At 45.8% G+C, this 20,711-nt stretch overlaps 2 protein-coding genes across 5 annotated transcripts in view; one reads left to right on the top strand and one right to left on the bottom strand.

Moving 5' to 3' along the window:
* Positions 1 to 7,594: 7,594 nt before the first annotated feature.
* Positions 7,595 to 8,881, top strand: LOC133626552 (nyctalopin-like). Its single transcript, XM_062006292.1, has one exon. It carries the CDS (start codon positions 7,595 to 7,597, stop codon positions 8,879 to 8,881), a length of 1,287 nt encoding a protein of 428 aa, XP_061862276.1.
* Positions 8,882 to 14,642: 5,761 nt separating this feature from the next.
* Positions 14,643 to 20,711, bottom strand: part of PLS3 (plastin 3) — a 51,882-nt gene continuing 45,813 nt past the window's right edge. For all 4 annotated transcript variants that reach the window (XM_062006434.1, XM_062006432.1, XM_062006431.1 and 1 more), the window contains exons 10-16: positions 20,054 to 20,249; positions 19,367 to 19,445; positions 18,596 to 18,710; positions 18,349 to 18,482; positions 17,412 to 17,535; positions 16,798 to 16,922; positions 14,643 to 15,961 (exon numbers count right to left, since the gene is read on the bottom strand). In XM_062006434.1, the coding sequence (XP_061862418.1) occupies positions 15,829 to 15,961; positions 16,798 to 16,922; positions 17,412 to 17,535; positions 18,349 to 18,482; positions 18,596 to 18,710; positions 19,367 to 19,445; positions 20,054 to 20,249 (906 nt within the window). In that variant the 3' untranslated portion in view covers positions 14,643 to 15,828. The remainder of the gene's footprint in view (positions 15,962 to 16,797; positions 16,923 to 17,411; positions 17,536 to 18,348; positions 18,483 to 18,595; positions 18,711 to 19,366; positions 19,446 to 20,053; positions 20,250 to 20,711) is intronic.

Here is a 20,711-nt window from a genome sequence, read left to right as displayed (position 1 = left end):
AAGAAGTGGAATCCCAGGCAGCATTTCTATTTATTGCAGTGCAATTGATTTACTGCTTCACAAACATAGTGACACAGCAGTCAGTGGTCAGAACTGTGAGGCTGCAAGAGTGCACAGTGCTTGTCCTTGGGGCAAACACTAGAAGGGAAAGAAAGCTGAAATAGCTCAATGAAATGACATGTTGAGAGCAAACAGAAACAGACCCAAATATCACAGATATCTTGAAGGAGGGTAACACCAAATCACTGCAAAGGATGGCAGAGCTTATCTGTCCCAAAGGCTCATGTCACACAGTTAGACAAAGTTGTACAACATGTTAGAACATACTTGTTATCTTGGGATATAGATATGAACCTCCCCAATGCACACACTTACCCATTCCATAAATATTTAGCTTGATTTTGGAGTGTCCCTTCCTCTTCCTTTTCACATTCATTCCTCCCCACTCTCATTTGAGGCTGTCATGGAAAAGGCAGAGGAGGAGGGGAGACACCCTGGCGCCACTGGAATATGTATTGTTCAACATAAAATAAAGCAAATCTGTAAAGGAAAAAGGACCATCCTAGAACAGTGGGGGGCTGAAAAAGTGAAAACTTACCCAAAACTCTTTAATGTTTGCACATGCTTCCCACACAGTACAACAACAAGCAGGAGAGCTCTTGTTTTGTCCAAGAGGCATAGAACAGACAATGTACGTTCTAGAGACATGCTGCAAGAACTCTGTCCTTTCTTTAAAACAAACATCTACCAAGCATGTCACTAGGAGCACATGGCATGTGCAAGTGCAGAGGTCTAACGTCCTCCTGCAAAGAAGAAATGTGCCTTTAGGACCAATCCACCCTGTACATACCCTGCCTTGTGGCTGGAGGACTGCTGGCTCTCAGATGGGTGACTTAAGGTGTCACCACTCACTCTGATTTTTTTTTACCAACAGAATGTGACAGAACACCCTCAGCCTGGAATTCTTGCTGCTAGTTGCTTTGCACACAAACAGCTAGTGAAAGATCTTGCTCTATCCTTCATCAAACATCCTGTGTGCTTTGTAAGCAGGGGAAAAGTCAAATGCATGACTGTTTATTTTGCAGAGATAACAAACACAAATTGTTTAGGTTTAAATACAAAGTTTTCCTCTCCAGATGCACTTTTGATTCTCACAGATACTGTGCCTATTCTGTTCTACCTCCAAAATGATTTGAACCTTTGTGTTAGGTTCATACCTCTTAGTAGATGAGACATGGGCCTGATGCACCTAGTGTAATGGGGGTCATACCTCAGGCTGCCCTTTGCCAACTCCTACTCCCGTTCTTCCTCTCACCAGTGCTCAATGCACCTCATCCCTTAACTGATCCCAAGCTCTCACTCCAAAGCTCCATTTCATCAATGTACAAAGATGCTCCTATCTCCTCCACAATTCCTTTCTTCTCACTGGTTCTGAACATTGTCTGTACACAAATGGCTGTGAAACAGAAGGCACACCCCATATGGATACCCAAGCTGGCCATGTACAAGCCAGCCTTGTGCCATAGAACCAGAGAATCCTTTTGGTTGGAAAAGACTTTTAAGATCAAGTCCAACTCCTCCCCTCACACTGCCAAGCCCATCACTAACTCATGGCCCTCAGCACCTCAGCTCCACAGCTTTGCAATAGCTCCAGGGCTGGGGACTCCCCCACCTCCCTGGGCAGCCTGACAACCCTCTCAGGGGAAAAAGTTCTTCCTCAGCTCCAATCTAAATCACAATTCAAGAGAAGAATGAAATTTTGCTGCATGTGAACACACAGCACTCAGTTTTACCCTTCTCAAGCCCAAGCACATAAAGAGAACTTATTTGAAACATTTCTAGTGTTTAAAAGAACCCAAACCTTCCCCCACCCCCCTAATTCAAGCAGCAGCTTCTGATCCATTGTGCAAATTAAAAAAAGATAGCAGGATTCATGCACTCCAAGTCCTAAGCCTTAGGTTTTGCAGGGAAGAGCTGCTGTCAGGGATGGAGTATTCTGAACAGACAGCACATCCAACTGAACCAGCAGACTGTCAGAGCCAGTTCTTGAGATTAAACCTTGCCAAGCTGTCAAGTCCTCCAAACATGGTGGGATCCAGATGCAGGCTGTACTCAAGGGCTTGAGTTACTCCTTTTGGAGAAAGCAAGGTGCCAAATATAATGTGCTCTCCAAGATACGTAACCCAAAGGAGATCAGTAAGGCTCTGACTCCTTTGGTGCTCATTTACAGCAGGATGCCCTAACTCCCTGCTCCTGGGGCTGGGGAGCCAGCACTCACACACTGCTGGTGAGGCTGGGCTCCCCCAGCACTCTATAAACTTTTACAAGCATTCCTCCTTCCCACGTTTGTTTGTTTAAGGGTTTCTTTAGGAATTCATTGCTCAGTTTTACAAGCAAGATTGGGCAGCCTCAGGGCATCCCTGCAGAGGAGGGTGCTTTCTGGTGCCCTTGTTGGGGCCCTGGGGAGGGCAACAGCTGTGAGCAGTGACCAGCTGAAAATCCATGGCTGAGGCAGGGAGTCCTGCTCACACTCAGCACCAGTGGCTCTTGCTGGGTCTTCACACTGTCTCATGTACCACTGAGGCATGATCAGCTCTGACAGTGGGTGTTCACAAACCCCCCGTTTTGGCCAGGGGGGAGAACTACCAGCATTTTTGAAGGGAAGATCTTGGCCAATGTTTCACTTTCCCTCTTGGAGCCAGTTTCACATAATAGCAGTAAGCAGGCCTGAGGAAAGCCCTGCTTGCCACTTTGCAGCAGCACAGTGGTGAACACAAAGGCCAGACACATCAGAGACCTCTAGTCCCATTCAATGCACCTTCCATGCTGGAAGGAGTCAGTTTTTGAAGCAGTTCAGCATCTGGAGTATGGCAGAGGCAGTCTGGAGGGAAGTGGGACACCCTTTCCACCTGCAGCATGCAGAAAACTTTTCCAAAGCATTTATTTTATGAGCTGTTTGTGTCCAGCCAACAGCGCTGCCAAGACTCAGATTATCCTCCATGACTTTGTTTGTTCAAATAATTGGCCGTGAGCATTTTACAAGTTGCTAAAAGTAGTAAAGAAAACAAGCACATAAGTGGCTTGGAAAGCACACTGCACCCATTGCTATTCAAGGCAGATGAGTGCACACTCAGCCCAGCACCGCTGCCTGCTCCTGGGGGGAGCACCAAGGCTGAAGGCAGCAGGACGTGGCCACAGCTCTGCTCCTGAGCACAGCTCCAAGCCATGGCCCCAGATAAAGATAAACCAGCAGGCACCAGAGCAGGCTCACAGCAGGTGTAGAGTCTACATCCCACTGATGATGCTGTGGTTGAAGCGCAGCGTTTCACAGAATCACAGAACAGTAGGTTTTGGAAGAGACCTTTAGAGATCATCTAGTCCAACCTTCTGCTAAAGCAGACCCATCTAGATCAGGCCACTCAGGAACGTGTCCAGGCAGGTCTTGAAACCTCCAGAGAAGGAGACTCCACACCCTCCCTGGGCAGCCTGTGCCAGGGCTCCCTCAGCCTTACTGCAAAGTAGTTCTTTCTTGTGTTACAGTGGAACTTTCTGTGTTCCAGCTTTTGCTCATTGCCCCTTGTCCTGTCACCTGAGACAACAGAAAAAAGTGCTGCCTCATCCTCTTGACATCCACTCTTTTAATACTTGTAAGTGTTAATGAGATCCCCCCTCAGCCTTCTCTTCTCCAGGCTGAACAGTCACAGGTCCTGCAGCCTTTCCTCATAAGAAAGACGCTCCAGTTCTCTCATCGTTTTGGTAGCCCTTCACTGGACCTTCTGCAGCAGTTGCCTCTCTCTTGAGCTGGGAAACTCAAGTTTCAGCAACTGAGAGCTGCTCAGCCAGATCACAACAAGAACCTACGTTCAGCTTCCGTAAAGAACAATTTATCATCACAGGTAATTTTCTCCTGCTCACTTCCCCCAGGCCAGTTGCTGTAACAAGCAGCAGAAGTCAAGACATTGATGTCCACAGCTTGTCAGAGAGAGCTCAGCTCCCTCCTGTCTGACTTCTGTTTTATTAGTATTAATGTATCTGTATATAACCCAGCATTTAAGGGATGTGGGAGCATACTTCACATTTCCTTTCAGGGCCTCAAAGTGAATTATTAGGAAGAGCTAAGGCTCTGTGGACAGGTTTATAGAGCTACAGAGTACCCAGGAGCTCTCTTTACAGAGATTGTTTAGAAAGAAATATCTTCCTTCCTCTGCTGCTTTGAACTATCCTCACTGCAAGAATCATCTCCCACTTTCAAAGTATTTTTGTTAGGAATTTCTCTTATGTACCAAAAATGTTGAGTTACACATGAGAGTTCCTCAGCTAGATAAAGCTTTGGAGGAGTCAGAATATTCCTGACACTTGGGTATTACAACTTATTTATTCCTTCTGTTAAGTGATTCTGCTCATCCCACCTTTGCCAACCTGAAAGTATAAAGACGGCAAACTTTGCTCCTTTAACTCATTAGACCAGCAAGACCACCCCAGAATAGAAGTTCAGAGTGCTCATATCAAACCTCGATCCTGTAAAGAGAATACAGCTCTTTCAAATCTACAGTATTAGGCAAGGTTCTTGACATCAGCTACAAACAATTTCTGAAGTGGGTGTGCTGGGCTATAAATCCCAAATGTCAGATAAATCAGTGACTGAAGAAAAGACAAAACACAATCATGGTCATGCAATGGGTGGAATACATTTGAACAGAAGACCTGCAGTGGCTCAGCTGTTCCATGAAAGCCAGAAGGATGAGCCAGTTCAGCCAAAACACACAATGCAGGCCAGAAAACCCTCCTAGCAGAGGGAGTGAGACAACCCAAATCCCTGCTTGTGGAGCATGAAGAGCTTAGCCTGGGAAAGACAGCACAAGAGCTGAATGCTCATAACAGAATGGAGAGCAATGGAAAGTACTTGTTTAAAAAAGTAGGTAGGAAAAAGTCATGTGGTTGTTCTTCTCAAGGACCATGTCTTTACCTTGTCTCTGTAGCATCTGATGTGGTAGTGATGTTGGCTACTGCTGACTGCAGCAGTGATGCTCAGGAACTTGAAGCAGCACAGGCAATGCTGAGAGCTTTTAGCAGAGGAGCACTGGGACTGCAGCACACTCAAGATACACCTGAAATCCTTATCTTGGATCAACACTCAGCCCCCAGCAAAGGTTCAGCTCTCCACAGTGTCAAGCATGGCACACTGCTGTGTTGCTTTGACTCCAAGAGCAGATTGCAGCCAGAGCTGCCATCACTAAGTGTGGCCCTGGCAGAGCAGCCACAGACAAAATCTTGACAAGGCAGCTGCCACCTCCTGTGCACTGTGGAATCATCACAGGGTGCAGCTGGAACTGTCAAACCCAAGACAGGGTGTAAAATCTGGTCATTTTGATGCTTAGGGGCTTCCTTGGGCCTACAGGCTCCGAAGCAAGGAGATATTCTGCAGCTGTGTGGTCCAGTTTCACTCCTATGTTTTAGTGCAGTTAAGCAACATTTGGCAACAATGAGCTCCAAGAGCTGCATGCTTTTGGTCTCTGAAAATTTCCAATATGAAATCAAGGAGAATTAGAGAGAGCACTGGGCTTAACAAGGGCTAGAACATTGCAACACTGCTGGAATTAAAATCAGAAATAAAGCCTGTGTAGAGTAAAAAGGACACTAAAGCAAGAGTTCTACTTTCTTCAGCTTGAGCTATAAAACTTCAGCTTGAGATGAGACCATTCCTAGCAGATACAGAGCAGCTCACTCATCCTGCACAGAGACCAGTAGAAACCTATCTCCTTCACAGGGATGCACAAAGTCATGGAGCAATGGATACTCATAGCTGTGCTGCAGCAGGAAGCAAGAGAAGCTGTGGAGTTCCCAGCAGTGGCCACCCCTCCAAAGCAATGTCCTCAAAGGAGCAGTCCCAGCTGAGCCAGGAATACAGAAAGTAAAAATTCACCCACTAAAACCTTCAGCATGACCTCAAATCTGAGTAACTGGATGAGGTGGGCAGCACATGTTCCCATCTTCCTCTGGGGCTCCCAGGACAAGCCCTTTAGGTGCCATCACCAATTCTCTAAGGGTGAAAAACAGCTTTTGGCCCTTATTAATGCTGCAGCAAAGCCTGTCTAACTAAATAAATGATGTTGTTTACAGCTGGAAGATGATATCCATTACACAACACAGCCATCTCAGCCAAGCTTCCAGGGAGAAGCTGTTCTTTGGAGAGTTGTTGCTTGAAAAAATGAAGAAGAAAACAGAACTAGCTGAAACCAACAGCACAAGAAACCCAATCTGCTTCTGTTGAGAAAAAAAACACAGGCCTAGAAGTTTGTCCAGCTCATACTTACCATTGGGCATACTATATATTTGGGATTTTAGCCAGTGTCTGGCAGAGCAGGGGAGAGAAAGGAAACTCAAATCTATAAAACATGGAAAACAAAAAAGTTGAGACAGATAAAGAAGTTAAGAGCAGGGAAATGTACCTGAAAGAAGGGGTCTGAGAAAAGGAGCTTAAAACACAACAAAAGAGAGGTGAGGAGGGAAACAAAAAGAGTGAGGAAACAAATCAAGAGCAGCAACCATATCACTGCTTGCCCTGCTGACACATCAGCTGCAAGACCCAGGTCTAGTCCTCTGGGCACAGTAAGCAAAACAACCAGGCTGCAGAATGCAGATTCCTGACTGTTGGGTGCATCAATCAGCCCCCTGACAACACTTTTTCTTTCCACTCTGGATACAGGACAAAAACCAGGAAGGGCCCAAGGACATGGGTTTTTAGGGATCCAAGACCAGCTCAGTGGCAACCTTCAGACCTGCTGGGGACTGGCAGTGCCCTGGGAACTGCCAGCTCTCGAGGTACTCTGTGCTTGGCTCAGGGATCATTTTTTGCACTCAGGGTTTAACCTGAGAGGAGGCTCCACCAGGACACAGCTCTTCCCAGCACAGGCTTGCACAGCTCCTGACAGTCTCCTATTTTACTCCAGAAGAATTTTGGCCATCAACAGGGCTGTGCTCAGGGCTCAGTCCCAGCTTCACTCACAACCTGAGCACAGGGCATCTGCCAGCAAGTGCAGGACACCAGGGTCAGAGTCCCTGTCTCACGTCCTGATGGCAGAGCAGCTCTGAGCTGCCTTTGCTGAAGCACCAGCTGAAGGAAAGCACAAAAATCCTCCCCCCCTCCAAAACAAGATGGGGGGTTGAATAAACTGCCAAGCAGATCCTGAATACAGTGATCAACCCAGGAGCAGAAGCCTCTCCCAGACAGATCCTGAGGGAAGTTGGTTACCTGCTGCTGTTTGCAGAGGACAAGAGTTGGGAAAAACCATTGTCAAAGTGTGATGCTCTGCTGAGAAATCTCCCTGTCTCTCAGTAATGCTCAGCTGAGAAATCTCCCTGCCTCTCAGTAATGCTCCTCAGAGCAGGGCGGTGCTTGATCGGCTTTTATCTGCCTAAAGACTTGATCCCCACTAGGCTGCAGCAGGCAGAACCAGCTAATTCCTTTTCCCTGCACTAAAAGCACAGCCCAACCGACCCTGCAATGCCCACGGTTCACCTATCCAAAAGGTACACGCTCTTTTTCTTGCCTCCTTCTCTGCTATCCATGAGGTATTAGATGTGGTGGCTGGTCATGTTCTTTCTTGTTATATTTATATTTACTTGTGCAGCAAAGGCTGGGCTGAGTCTGAACATATCTGATTCATGCCCAAGCATGTGCAAATGTGCACCCGAAGAGATCATCCACTGTAACAGAGCCGGACTGAGAGCCCTCCCTGGAGAAATAGCAGCATCCACTATCTCTCTAAACCTCTCCAACAATTACTTGCGGATCCTCAGCACCAACACCTTCAGAAACCTGACTTTCCTCCACAGCCTCTGGCTAGATGGAAACAATCTGACTTTCCTGTCCCCAGGGACCTTCCATGCTCTCAGACAGCTACGAGAGCTGCACCTCAGCAGGAACTCACGCCTCACCTACCTGCATGCAAACACTTTCAGAGGACTATTAAACCTCATCAGCCTGGATTTGTCCCACTGCAATATCTTTGAAATCCACCCACTTCTATTTTCTCACCTGCCTTCTTTAGAAAGGCTCGATTTAGCCTCCAATAACATGAGGTATGTGCCACAAGCCTTTAGGAACCTCTCCAGCCTCACAAGGCTGTCCCTGGAGGGCAACCACATAGAAGCCATTGGCAGGGATTCCCTGAAGGACCTGGAAACTCTGTACGAACTGAATCTCAGGAAGAATCGGATATGGATCATTCAAAATGGCGCTTTTGCAAAGCTCCTCAGATTGGGCACGTTAAATTTAGGCCACAACTTCATTGCTGATTTGCCTAATCAGCTTTTCGACGGGTTGATCCAGCTCAAGACGATGCACCTTGAAGCCAACCGAATCGCTGCTGTGGACTGCACCTTCAGACACCTGCTGAACTTGAGAAACTTGTACCTGAACAACAACCACATCTCCTCCATCTCAGACTCCGCTTTCTCCTACTTAAACAAGCTGCACTTCCTTCACCTGAGCAAGAACAACCTCAGCTCCCTCCCCATCCGCCTGTTCGCCGAACTGCCAAAGCTGAGGTACGTGTTTTTAGCCCACAACCCCTGGCAATGTGACTGCAGGATGCTGTGGTTCTGGCGGTGGAGCGCGACGCGGCGCGGAGCCGTCCAAGGCCTGCACTGTGCCTTCCTGGGCCCTCGCAACACCACGCTGCCCGGTGCGCCCCGGCCCACGGACCTGACGGACTGCACCGTGCCACCCGAGCTGGCAAGGGAAGACAAGTGCAGGGTGGCTGGTGCCAGCCTGGCTCCCGAGCTCCCCGTGCTCCCCAGCAAAGTCATCCTGCTGGGAGTTCTCTGCCACGTGGGGTATTTTGTGAGGGGCTGGGACACCGCCATGGCCACATTTTGACAATGTTGAAGTTATAAAGCAGGGGGCACTGATTTATTTTCTTGCCATTTGTTTGTAAAGGATGGTTTTGACTGCAGGTGGGTTTTATATGGGAATGGAAGGACTTTGTTATGTGAGAATAAATGCTTTCATTCATGGGCAACGCTCAAATCTGAAACACTAATATCAAAATGCAGTGTCAATGCTCACATGCAGAGGAGAAGCTCATGTTAGCAAGTTCAGGGCTGGGGCTTGTGCTGGGTGACATGGGGCAGGGGAACTTGGCCCTACCACAGCCTCTGTCCTCTTTTCCCACAGCCATGGCTGATCTCTGAGGGAAGGGGCTGCCTTCCTGCACTCACTCCATACAGGGGATGTTGTGAGTACCAACGAAGCAGAAATAAATTGCAATGTGTTCCAGCACATCTGGAGTCCCTAGAAAAGGCTCAGTTCAGCAGCACCTCTGTGAATGTATGACAGCTTCCCCCACACACATAGGCTTTGCTGTCAGAATATAAAACAGTGCTGGAGAAATGGGTAAAAATGTCACCATGGACAACATTCTATTGCTCAGCTGCTGCTCACAGTATTGAGCCTCAGCTAATGTAGCTCTGCATTTACCCATGCAAAGAGATCATTTGTCTCAGGGATGCTCTGTATGAGTTGCCTCCTTACATTTTGTCTACAAGCTCTAGTATGGCATCACACCAATGCCATACCCCTGAGCCACCTCTCTTCAGCTGCTGGGAGACACTAACAGGTCATCATGATGCCTCCATCGCAGGATATTCACTTTTCTTTCCTCCCTCACAGATTAGCCTTCTCCATCCAGCTTAAGGGAAATTTCCATTTTTATGAGTGTATTTAAAACAGCCCAAATCCTGCTGTGGACCATGTGGTGCTCCACTGGAAAGCCCACACCTTCTGTGTGCCACATCAGAGCAGCAAGCAGCCACATGGCTAGGGAGGAACTTCCTCAGTGCAAGAGCCAAGGTTAAACTACATCCTCTTCAGTGACTAAACACTGATCACAGTCTCACCTCCATCCTCACCTCCTCCCTGCTCCTCACTCACCATCCCCTGGCACAGCCACTTCAAACATCCTACTCAGGTCAGTTAAATTAACAAATAAGCATCCTGTGGTGGCACAGCAATGCAGAGAGGTCACACAGGCTTCAGCAACACAAAGGCACAAAGGTTCAAAGGCACAGCCTTCCTCAAGCTGGTGCAGGATCACAAAATAGTTTGGGTAGGAAAGAACCTTTAAAGGTCATCTAGTCCAACCCCACCATGATGAGCACAGACATCTTACCTAGATCAGGTTGCTCAGAACCCCATCCAAACTGACCTTGAATGTTTCCATTGATGGGGCATTTACCACCTCTCTAGACAACTTGTTCCAGTGTTTCACCACCTTCATTGTAAAAACTTTCTTCCTTAGAGTGGAAATCTACTCTCTTTTAGAAGAACCATTAATCCTTGTCCTATTGCAACAGGCCCTACTAAAAAGTTTGTCCCCATCTTCCTTATAAGCCCCCTTTAAGTATTGAAAAGCTTTGATAAGGTCTCCCTGGAGCCTTCTCCCTTCACACGTTTAGCTGTTATCACTACCCTCTGGATGTGACCATCCAAACAATTCCTCATTCCCTGAACAGTGCATCCATTGAATCTGCATCTCTCCAATTCAAACTGAAGTATATTCTGGGGTACCATGTCAAAGGCATTACCAAAGTCCAGAGAGATCATATGCATTACTCTTCCCTTGTCCACTGATGTAGACACATCATTGAAATATTATTTTTAGATACCTTTCTCCTTTAACTGAGAGGGGACCTCATCAACACTTAAAAATACCTAAAGGGTGGGTGACACTTGGTTCTGTAGTCTCCAGTCACAGGACAAGGGGTAATGGACACAAGCTGGGACACAAACAAATTCTACTTAAACATAAGGAGAAAGTCCTTTGGTGTTGAGGTGAGGGAGCCCTGGCCCAGACTGCCAAAGGAGGGTGTGGAGGCTTCTTCTCTGGAGGTTTCCAAACCAGCCTGGACACGTTCCTGTGCCCCCTGAGCGAGGGGAACCTGCTTTAGCAGTGGGTTGTCCTAGAGGTCCCTTCCAACCCCCACCATTCTGGGATTCTATGATTGCCTTGGCTTTGTCTGCCGCTGTGCAGAAGACACAATCTGCACAGACAGAATCTGTGACTCAGAGGGTCTCTTTGTTTTCCATCTTTGGGAGATCTGAGAAACTCAGTAACTCCTGAAGCCACCCAGGGCTGCCTGCCTCACTCTGCCCTTGCAGCCAGGCCTAAGCAATGATGTTCTTTACAGCTCTGGCTTTTTCTCCAAGGTGCTTTCAGTGATTATTTCTCATCTGACATCTAAAAGCAAGAACACCTAGATGACATTGCAGAGAGATAACCACATTTTTAACATTCATCACTATAGAAACACTTCCCATAAGATATGCCCAGTATTTACTGAGTGCTCACAGAAGGAAGCAACAGAACACGTGGCAGACATACCACATTTGTCCCCATTCTTAGAGGAATTACCCCAAGGTGATAAGAGGTAAGAGAGAAATAAATCATTACTTAGTGCTGAATACACAAAAGCCAGCACATTTTGACAAGGGAAACCCACTGTGGAGCAAGACCAACCTTTGCTGTCACAGCAGTGAAGAGACAAACTGGGGCTTCACAACAAAACCACACACACTGTGTCTTCTTGGTTATCAGATTTGTACAAAGGATTCAATGGTCAACAATTTTTTCACATACTTTGAGAGGTAGTGGAAAAACCCTTCCAGTTTGTTTCTGGCATTTGCATTCCTCTCTGCTATCAATCTGAAACAGAAAAAGGCAGAAGTAAAAACAATCTACCTCAGCAATTTCCTAGAGTCCCTACAAAACTCGACTCTTTCCATTATAAAACTTGAATTGGTGAAAAATTTACAGGAGAGGCCTCTTGTGGCCTCATGGCCACATCCTTGTGGCCTCTGGATGCTTAGAGCAAATATTCCTTCCAGGCTTATGCCACCACCTTATTAAACACTGAGCAACTAAATTGCTTCTTCTGTGCTATAATGGAGCAGTGATAGGAATGCTTAACAGGCTGTACACAGCACACTGGGAAGAGATGTGGCTCCATTTTTCATCCACAAGAAAAAGACATTTACAAGGAATAAAAGAAAAACTTCCATCAAATAACTCAGGGCCTGAATATGCATCTGGGTTTGGAAAGACATCTAAAGGAGATCCTTGAGATTGGTGCAGTTCACTTCAGCATGAAGAGAACTGACTGCTAAAACAACCTTGGAAACAAAAGAATGTCATTGAACAAACAAAAGCAAGTAATTGAGCAAAACAAAACAAATAACTTAATATGAAAGAGCAAAAAGACTCTGAGGAACAAAGAAATGTGCTAAAGCTCAAATCTCTGGCTCCTGCCTGAAACTTTTAGGCATTTGACAAAACAATGTCTTTTGAAAGCTTGCTTGCCAGGGGCTTTGTTTTGAGAAAGCACTGGGGTTCATCCTGCTTGCACTGCACTGGACCTTCACTGGGAGATCTCTCTTTTGCTTTGATTAAAACCTTTTCTTTGAGTTAGCCCATTTCCTAAACACATCCAGCACAAGATAATTGTCAGAGTCCCCATTTTTTCTCCCCTTTAACCTGGTACCAGGAGGCAAAACAGTCAAGGAGACAGATGCATGTGCTCACTTCCAAAGTCTTAAGAATTTTTACCTTCATTATACCATATCTCCAGCCAGCTCTATAAACCACTAGACCACTGTTTCAGTGGGATGGATGTGACTCTGCTCAGGGTGTATCACTCCATCATCAGTGAAAACACACACCATTTCCTGTGGGAAGCTTTGTTTACATATTTTCTTATGAAAAAATTGTACCAGTGGAAAGTTCCCAGCTGGCTGTACGTGAGGCTTTGGCAATGAATCATTGCAGGGTTTGCTGACACTCCTGGCCCTCTGAGCAGCGAGCCCTCCCAGCTTGTGCCATCCCACAGCCTGACTCCTGCAAGTCTCCTCTAAGGTGCACCAGCCCCTCTCCAAATTCCTTTCACTTGCTCCTATAAATAGAACAAGATTCTATCACTCAACTAGTCATCATATAAACTTAAACCAGTGAAGCTCACATGAGGCATCGTGGTACAGAAGCTGCCACTTCAAATACAGACGCTCTGGCTGCAGGATGGAGCACTTGGCCCTGCTGGCTCCTCAGCCCCAGGCCACCTCCTGCTCCTGTGCTGGACAGACATCCGCTGTCTGCTCCATCACAGGACACCCATACAGCCAAAAAAATGCCCTTGTGGGGTGGAAGCTTCTAATGCACAACCTGTGTGGTTACAGTGCATCTGTGCCCCCCACAGAGCACTCGGACACCCACAGCACCCCGACCGTAGTCTTGCAGGTCCCAAATAATCTTGCTAAGATGATTACAGTTAATTATCAAAAAAAAACCCAAAGAGGGGAACAAAGGGAAGCCATACAGTTGTTACCATGGCCTCCAGATGATCTGTGTAACATCTGCTTCAACAGAAATAACTTTCTAGCAGGATCTGCTTCTGCAGCAGGCTCTCATGGAGGACAAGGTCATAGCTTAAGGGGCTTGGTTTTGTCGGGTTTTTCTTTTTTCTTCTTTGCTTTAAAAACAAAGTGAGGACACAGCCATGTTCATGGTTTAGGAGCACTGGCAACCCAGCACTGGAACAGAGCTCCTTCACTCCTTGGGGTTGTTTGGAGCTAGGTATGAGGAATGACATTCTTGGTAGTTGGGTTCCCACACTCCTCCAAGCATTTGGGGAGTTCTGAAGTTGCTCAAGGTCACTGCTGTATCACCTTGTTTACCCAAGATGATACCCTGCAAAGGTGATGCCCAAACTGAAGGCTGGGCACAGACCTGTAAACACACCAACTCATCCCCATTCTGTCAGCAGCAGACAAGCTGCAACATGCCTCTTGCATGAAACACACCTACCTGTTTACACCACTGGAAAAAGGCAAAAATTATTCCAGATAGATCAGGAAAGGGACAGCCTGGACTAGGTGGATGTACGTAAGGTCACAGAAGTTTGTTTACATGAGTCTCACACAAATGGTTCTTGATTTTCTTCAAAGCCACTGGTGATGCTGGGGACCAGGCCCCTGTCTTGGCAAAGCTCACCAGACACCCAGGCTCTCATCCATGGGCTGCACAAGTGAAGGCAGCGGAGCATTGAGATCACCCCACATACCTCCAACACCCACAGCCTTCTTCCAGCCTTGCTGGACACAGTGAGCAGGCAAATCTCCCCAGTCAAGTCCTGGCTGCTGGGTATCTCCTCTCTCACCACAGCACCCCGAGACTCAAAAAATGCCAGACTTGTGTCAGCTGCTACTATGCTCTCAGACCTGTGGTTTCTGGAAATGAGCCTGGATGACATGTCCCTGATACAGGAAACAACTTTTCTTCTTCCTGGGTTTTTTATTAACAGGTCTCTTCCCCTAAACTCTGAGACATTGTCTTTGGGCACACAGCAAGTCTTGAAGAGCAAGGTTTCCCAGCAGCTACCATAAAGGCAAAGCCTTACTAAAACACAGGTTGAGAATAACTGCACTGCCAGTGCCCACTTTAAAAAGCAAGAGCTACTTAAGCACATCCCAATGATAAGGTGTCTTACAGATTAATGGACCTAGAGCAACACCAAAAGATCAACCAAATTAAAGCTAAAAGCAACTGAGGACAGGCTGCCATGCTGGATCAGTGTAAATAAGGAGAGAAGTGTGTATTTAAATGTTTTTATTTCAACTAATGCTTTGCCACCATATTACATCACTTTGAATAGCTTGGAATAGCAATATGATCTCAAAATATAGCAAACAGCTTGCCAAAGCAAGATAATATTAAGTTCTATAGATACAGCATCTTCCTTCTTTGGTGACAACGCTTCCTTTTAACTGTAAAAATAGTTTTATGTTCCAGCACATTTGCTGTTCACTTCACTGAACCCTGCTATGTATAACATTTGCTTCTTCCCTGCACAAAACCTCCCCACAATGTAGTATGGTTTTATATCCAACAGCATTTTAAATAAAAAAAAGTTATAGTTTTCATGCAGATTTTGGTAAAAATTATTTTCTAGGTGCACAGAACTGAACCAAGATGCATTCACAAAAATGCATTCACTTCCATTCTCAGGTGTAAGCACGCCACCAGCAACCCAACGTCAGGTGCTGCTGGAGAGGCCCAAGGATGGTGGTATTCTCATATGTAAGAGAACTTAAAAAACCAAAAATAACAACCCCCCCTGCCCTTTTGTTTGCTGCAAGAGAAAATACTACCATGCTTTACTTGTAAAGTAATCAAAATAGCTAGATGTATAAAAAAGCACCATGTACAGAGAATACCAGAGGAAGATCCATCTTCCTAAATACACAATTCTCATTTAGCATTGCGAGCTGGCCTGCAGGTCCCAACTTGTACTGTAGCTTTATTTGCAGAGTTAAGGAAGTGCTCAAACCTAGAATACACTTGGACCATATGACACAAATTAAAACTGGACTGAAGATAAAAAGTAGATTTGTTTCCATTACAACTCATACCAACCACCCTCATAGCCCTCAGGGGTATAAAATCCATGCACCAAGTATCTGAGAAATAATGGAGTGAAAACAGCTCCAGAGCAGAATTGCAAGATGCAGGTCTGTTATGAATGCATTTCTGTGAGCTCTTGATAAGCTGAACTTTCCTTTGGGAAAAGAGCACGTCTGTTGGTTAAAACTCCTCTCCCTGAGAATTTTGGTAAGAGTTTTGTCTTGCAAAGCAAAACAAAGTCCTTTGAACTTCAACAGTTCCTAGGCCAACCACGTTTCCACGTGGTCACAGCTGATCTGCTACTCATGCACCCAGGGTGGCAGGTTGGGTTTTTGTTGCGTTTTTGGGTGGTTTTTCTTGACATGGACCAACCCTTTTATACTCTCTTCATTCCTCTGCCCATCAAGCAGGCAAACACCGTCATGACCATCTTGGGTTTCACCTCCACAAGATCTTCTGGAAGAGCATAAACTCTGGCACCAATTCTTCTTGCCATGGACACAGCGTACCTATGCACCAGGGAAAGATGAGTGGGTCAGCAGAGAGACTGCTACTAATAAACAAGTCAGCTCATGCCCTATCCAACATAATTTCACCTATTACCTTCTTAATTAAGATTCAAGATGTTGCAACAGTCCAATCACAACACATCTGTTTGTTTTATATATATTTATTTATTTAATCTTTTGCTGTACTCCTTTTTCACAGTAGAGGAAAATGTCTTTAAGGAGCAAAATGACCTTTTAATGCAAAGTCCACTTTACCAACAGTGTAAAAAAATTGTCATTAATATTTGTTAGGGCTAATAGATAGCATGTATAACCAAGGGTTAATCAGCTAACATTTATATGTGCCCTATCTTTAAGAATAGTCAGGTAAAGACTATCACCTGCAAGAAACTCTGCTGGCATTCTGCCACTGCAGAACACACATTTCAAACGCATCTCTTAACAGATATCTTTTAAACTTGACAATCTACACTGACTCAATGAGACTTAAGACATGAGACATAAAAAGATTCAATTTCAAAACCCTGAGCCACCAGCTGAGCTCTTCACGTGCCTGAACAAACAGATCAGAAATAGAATCTCACTGGTAAGAACTGCTCGGGCTGTTCTGCATTTCTCTGAACAAGCAAGAGAGTTCCAGCCAACTGCTCCCTCCAGCGTTACAGGCAAGCACAGCAATCAGATTTCAAAACGGGCTGCCTGTCTAAAAGGTACACTGTTGAAAAGAGATTGAAAACCACAGTAGTAAACTGTGGTGAAAAGACTTGCAGCTGAAGGCCCGGGCATAGAAAGTGTACTCTTTCACTGCAAAACAACTTTTAAGATAGTCAACTTACTTTGCATTATTCTGTTTGTCATCTTCTGATAGATTACCAGTCTTTACAAGGTCATAGTTGATACAACCAGGCTGTATGGCATCAATTAAATCCACAACTGCCAAGCTCGTGCTGATAGTCTTGTCCTAGAGAACACAGGGAGAGATGAGTAGAGATGAATGTCTGATCCTTAAAGCATGTTTCTCACCTCAATTCAGCTGCTCTGACACGTGCAGCAAACCAAGGTTTAAACAGGACAGTGTTAGTGACTATTCCCAGCTGCACCACAGGGAAAAACAAACTGCTGCTTCTCCTTTTCTAGTAGGACAAGACCATTACTCCAATGTACTCCAATCCTTATGCTTGCCAGCATCTCAGCCCCCACCTCTGCCCCAGAGCCTGACCATCCTCCCCTCCTCTGCCACTCCATCAGTTCTCTCGCCCCAGCACTATTGCCACCATGGGCAGAGCCCTTAAATCTCTCATCTCTGGTAGTTTGTGTCACTTTGTCCCCAGCACAGACTGAATTCTATCCTGTTTAAACCTCATTCTAAGATGCCCCTGCTGCTCCTTCAGCCAAAGAAATAACTTTACAGGCATCTATCTCCTTTTAGATGCAAGAGGGGAACCTGCACCTTGAAGTTCTGGATGGAGGTGGACTTGCCAGCTTCTTTCAGAGTCTGGTTTACCCAGCTGACTATAATGTCATCGTTAGCTTTCTGACCATCGCCCAGGTCCTCCAGGACATTCAGCGTGTACCTGAGAACCAGCAAAGAGAACAAGATTAGGCCCAGAGCTTGGGCTAAGCCCTGGTGAGCACATAGCCAGGATGCAATGTGAGCCCATGGCACCTGGGAAAGTCTTCACATTAAAAAACCCTCCTTTACAAAAGGAAGAATCATCAATCTTACCTGATGTGTGATTTCTGCTAAAACATTCTGTCTTTCTATCCTTTCAAGTCCTTTACTACAAGCTCAGAAAATTGCCTGGGGTCAGGACACTTCTTAAACTGTAACACATCACCTAAAGTGTGGGGATTAACTAATGAGTGAGCATTCTGATCTCTAATGTCAAATAAGGAGCTACCATACAGCTATTTTGTAGATACATATGATATATTGGCATCATTTATTCATTGCAGAATTCTTTAGAGATAGATAAGAAAAAGAACAGTCAACTTGATCTGTCACTAAGTTCTTTCTTCCTCCTATTCTAATGCAGAAGGGGGCTACAAAGCAGCCTTGGAATGTTTGTCTCTCAATTTCTAAATGAAAATTAGAACATAACAGTTGTGTGTTTCTGCATGTGGACCAGACTTGGGCAGGCAAGAATGGTGATCCTGGCCAGCAGAATGTTCCCAGATCCATCAGTGAGTTCTCTGGAGCCTCCCACCTGCAGCAGGACCAGCTCTGACATAGTTTTGTCCAGCTGTGTCCAAGAAACACTCCCAAGGACAGAGGTTTTCCAGTCTTTCTGGGTGACCTGTTCCAGTGCTGCAGTGCTCTCATGGCACACAACTTCCCAACCTCTGTACTCCATTCACAAGTTTTATGTGTTTGAGGTGGCTCCTACCTTCTCATCAACTGCCAGACCAAGGCGAGTGTCAGCGTTGGGTTCCCATCATTCAGATCCTGTCCTCCAATGCCAACCAGGGAGAATTTAGCTGGATGCTTTCCCAAGTCTACAGCATAGTTACAGTTTTCTAGCTACACAGGAAAAGAGTTTAAACAGAAAATTGCTCATAAATGCACTCACTGGAAGTTTCAATTAGGAAATGTTAGCATTCATGGCTTATTTCACAGTCTTTTGAAACACTTACCTTCTTCATGTTTGCTCCAAGCTTAGGGTATGGGGGCTTGTTAACCTTATTCCAGTCAACAGGAACTTTGATCTTTTCATATAACTGTAGTATTACCAGTGCATCTTGAAGATCACTGAAGTGGAAAACATTGATTAAGCCTAATGTTTCAAGATTTCAGTGCACCCTGACTTTGTCACATCATGAATAATTACTATTCCTTACAGCTTGTGGCAATTTCAACAACTCTAAAAACACTCCAAACATGTTGCAGTTTTCAGGGCAGGAGAAAAGCTCCATGCTTAACAGCAGCTAGTTGCTGAGCCTAAAGCAGGTTTTAGCATGGTAACCAGTAACAGATCCAGGGAAGAATTTTGCTACATACAATCCAAAGGTAGCCACCTCTTTCTGATGACCCAGGGCAGCTTGCCTCCTAACTATGATGCCTTGGTTAAGCCCTAAAATGAGGTGACAGAGAACTTAGCTCCAATTGCTCTAATGCAGTTGCTCAGGCAGATCAAAATTTATTGGGATCTCAGGGTACCAATTTATACAAGACAGGGGAAAACTAACCAAACTGTCTTTGGCCCTTAAAGGCAATTGCTGGTGTGCCAAGAGCTGGCTCAACAATCCCTAAGCTACAGACTGCAGGAGTGGTGCAGTGAGCATCTCTCATTCTCTAACATGATCCTTTCTCAAGCTCTTTGCTTGGCCCTGTGGGAAACAGGACACCAGTGTGAGCACATCTCTAGTCTGATCTAGTTGGATGTCTCCCAAGAGCTTAACACTTACCCATAGAGGTGATTTACATGGGGGTTCACGCCAAGGGAGTTCATCCAGTTGCGGAAGGTCCGTTCCTCACGTGTCTCTCCTAGACAAGAGACAACAGGTTCATGCAACTTCTATGTGCTCCAAGCTGCACATATTTTCCCTTTTCCAGGGAGCTTTGAGCAGCATAGCTCATTGATTAGGTTTTTGAGCAGAAGAGGTATTATTTTCTACTATAGCTTTTTCAAAGGAAGATGATTACCCTGATATGTAGTTTTGGATATCAGTTTGTTTTCTCCAGGCCTCAGAAGAAAAAGTAGCAGGAAGGTCTTTCACATAGGCATTAGTCAACTGCTAATGGGAGAGAGCAGCCAAAGGCCTAATCTCTATTCTGCCAACAATTAGTGCTCCCCTGAAGGTCTCACTGCATTACTGAGGTGCTCCAGTCCACGGCAGGAAATGGCAAAACTCTTTTCCAAGCCTGGCACGGGGCCTGAAGAGCTGCTGGCAGTGCTCTGGCAGGTTCAGGCCCCACAGCAGGGTCAGAGCAGCTCATTGGGCTCTCAAGTACCCATCCCATCTGCCCTAAATAATCACCACAGCACGGAAGCCTCAAATCATAGGTGTTACTTCAATGGAGATACCGGCCACAGCCTCTTATCACACAAGTGTTTAATGTAGATATTTCCCTCCTGCTAATTTTTTAATTACCTTCCAGTAGGGTCCAGTCAATGTCCTGATTTTCAGGCTTGGTAAGTGCTGGGTACTTGTTGAAGAGGTTGGCAACGAAGGCCAGGTTCAGTTTGGGGTTGCCACTGACCACGTCAGCCGGTGTGACGAACTGCCGGCAGCCGAGTCGATCCGCCTGCTGAAGCATGTACTCTGCTCTCTTCAAGTCATCCTTTTCCTGCCAGGGATGCAACAGACAAGAGTTGTCATGGAAGAGATTGGGCTACAAAGCAGATAGGAAGCTCCTGACTGCTACCTGGGGCAATGTCACAACTCCATCTGTCTTCCTTAGGCATCTGTGGCTAATCAAACAAAGGGTTAAAGGACACATTCTAATCCCTGCTGCTGTGGCTGTAACTGTCCCAGTTTGTCTTGCTATTTTCCCTTGTTTGCCAAGATCATGTGCTTTCCAACTTCTCTGCTTTTTGAACTTGGTGGTTCAAAAGCAAACCACAATCAATTTCTCAATCAGACATGTCAATTGGCGAACAGTGATCAGGTCTGCAACAGCCACTCATTTGGCACATACCTGAGGTGTGCACATGCCCACTGACACTTTACATGCTCTAGAAATTAAGATACCAGGTTACCTAGATACCATGGGACAATTAGAAGGTACAGGTAGTTTGCAATTGTACAG

The sequence above is a fragment of the Colius striatus genome, chromosome 13, assembly GCF_028858725.1.
Source record: "Colius striatus isolate bColStr4 chromosome 13, bColStr4.1.hap1, whole genome shotgun sequence".
Classification (NCBI taxonomy): domain Eukaryota; kingdom Metazoa; phylum Chordata; class Aves; order Coliiformes; family Coliidae; genus Colius; species Colius striatus.
Note: the sequence above shows the minus strand (reverse complement) of the source record. Positions and strands in the feature narration are given on the sequence as shown.

What these genes read in the sequence shown, in the direction of transcription:
- LOC133626552 (XM_062006292.1), top strand. Translation starts at nt 7,595, where the DNA reads ATGTTCTTTCTTGTTATATTTATATTTACTTGTGCAGCAAAGGCTGGG.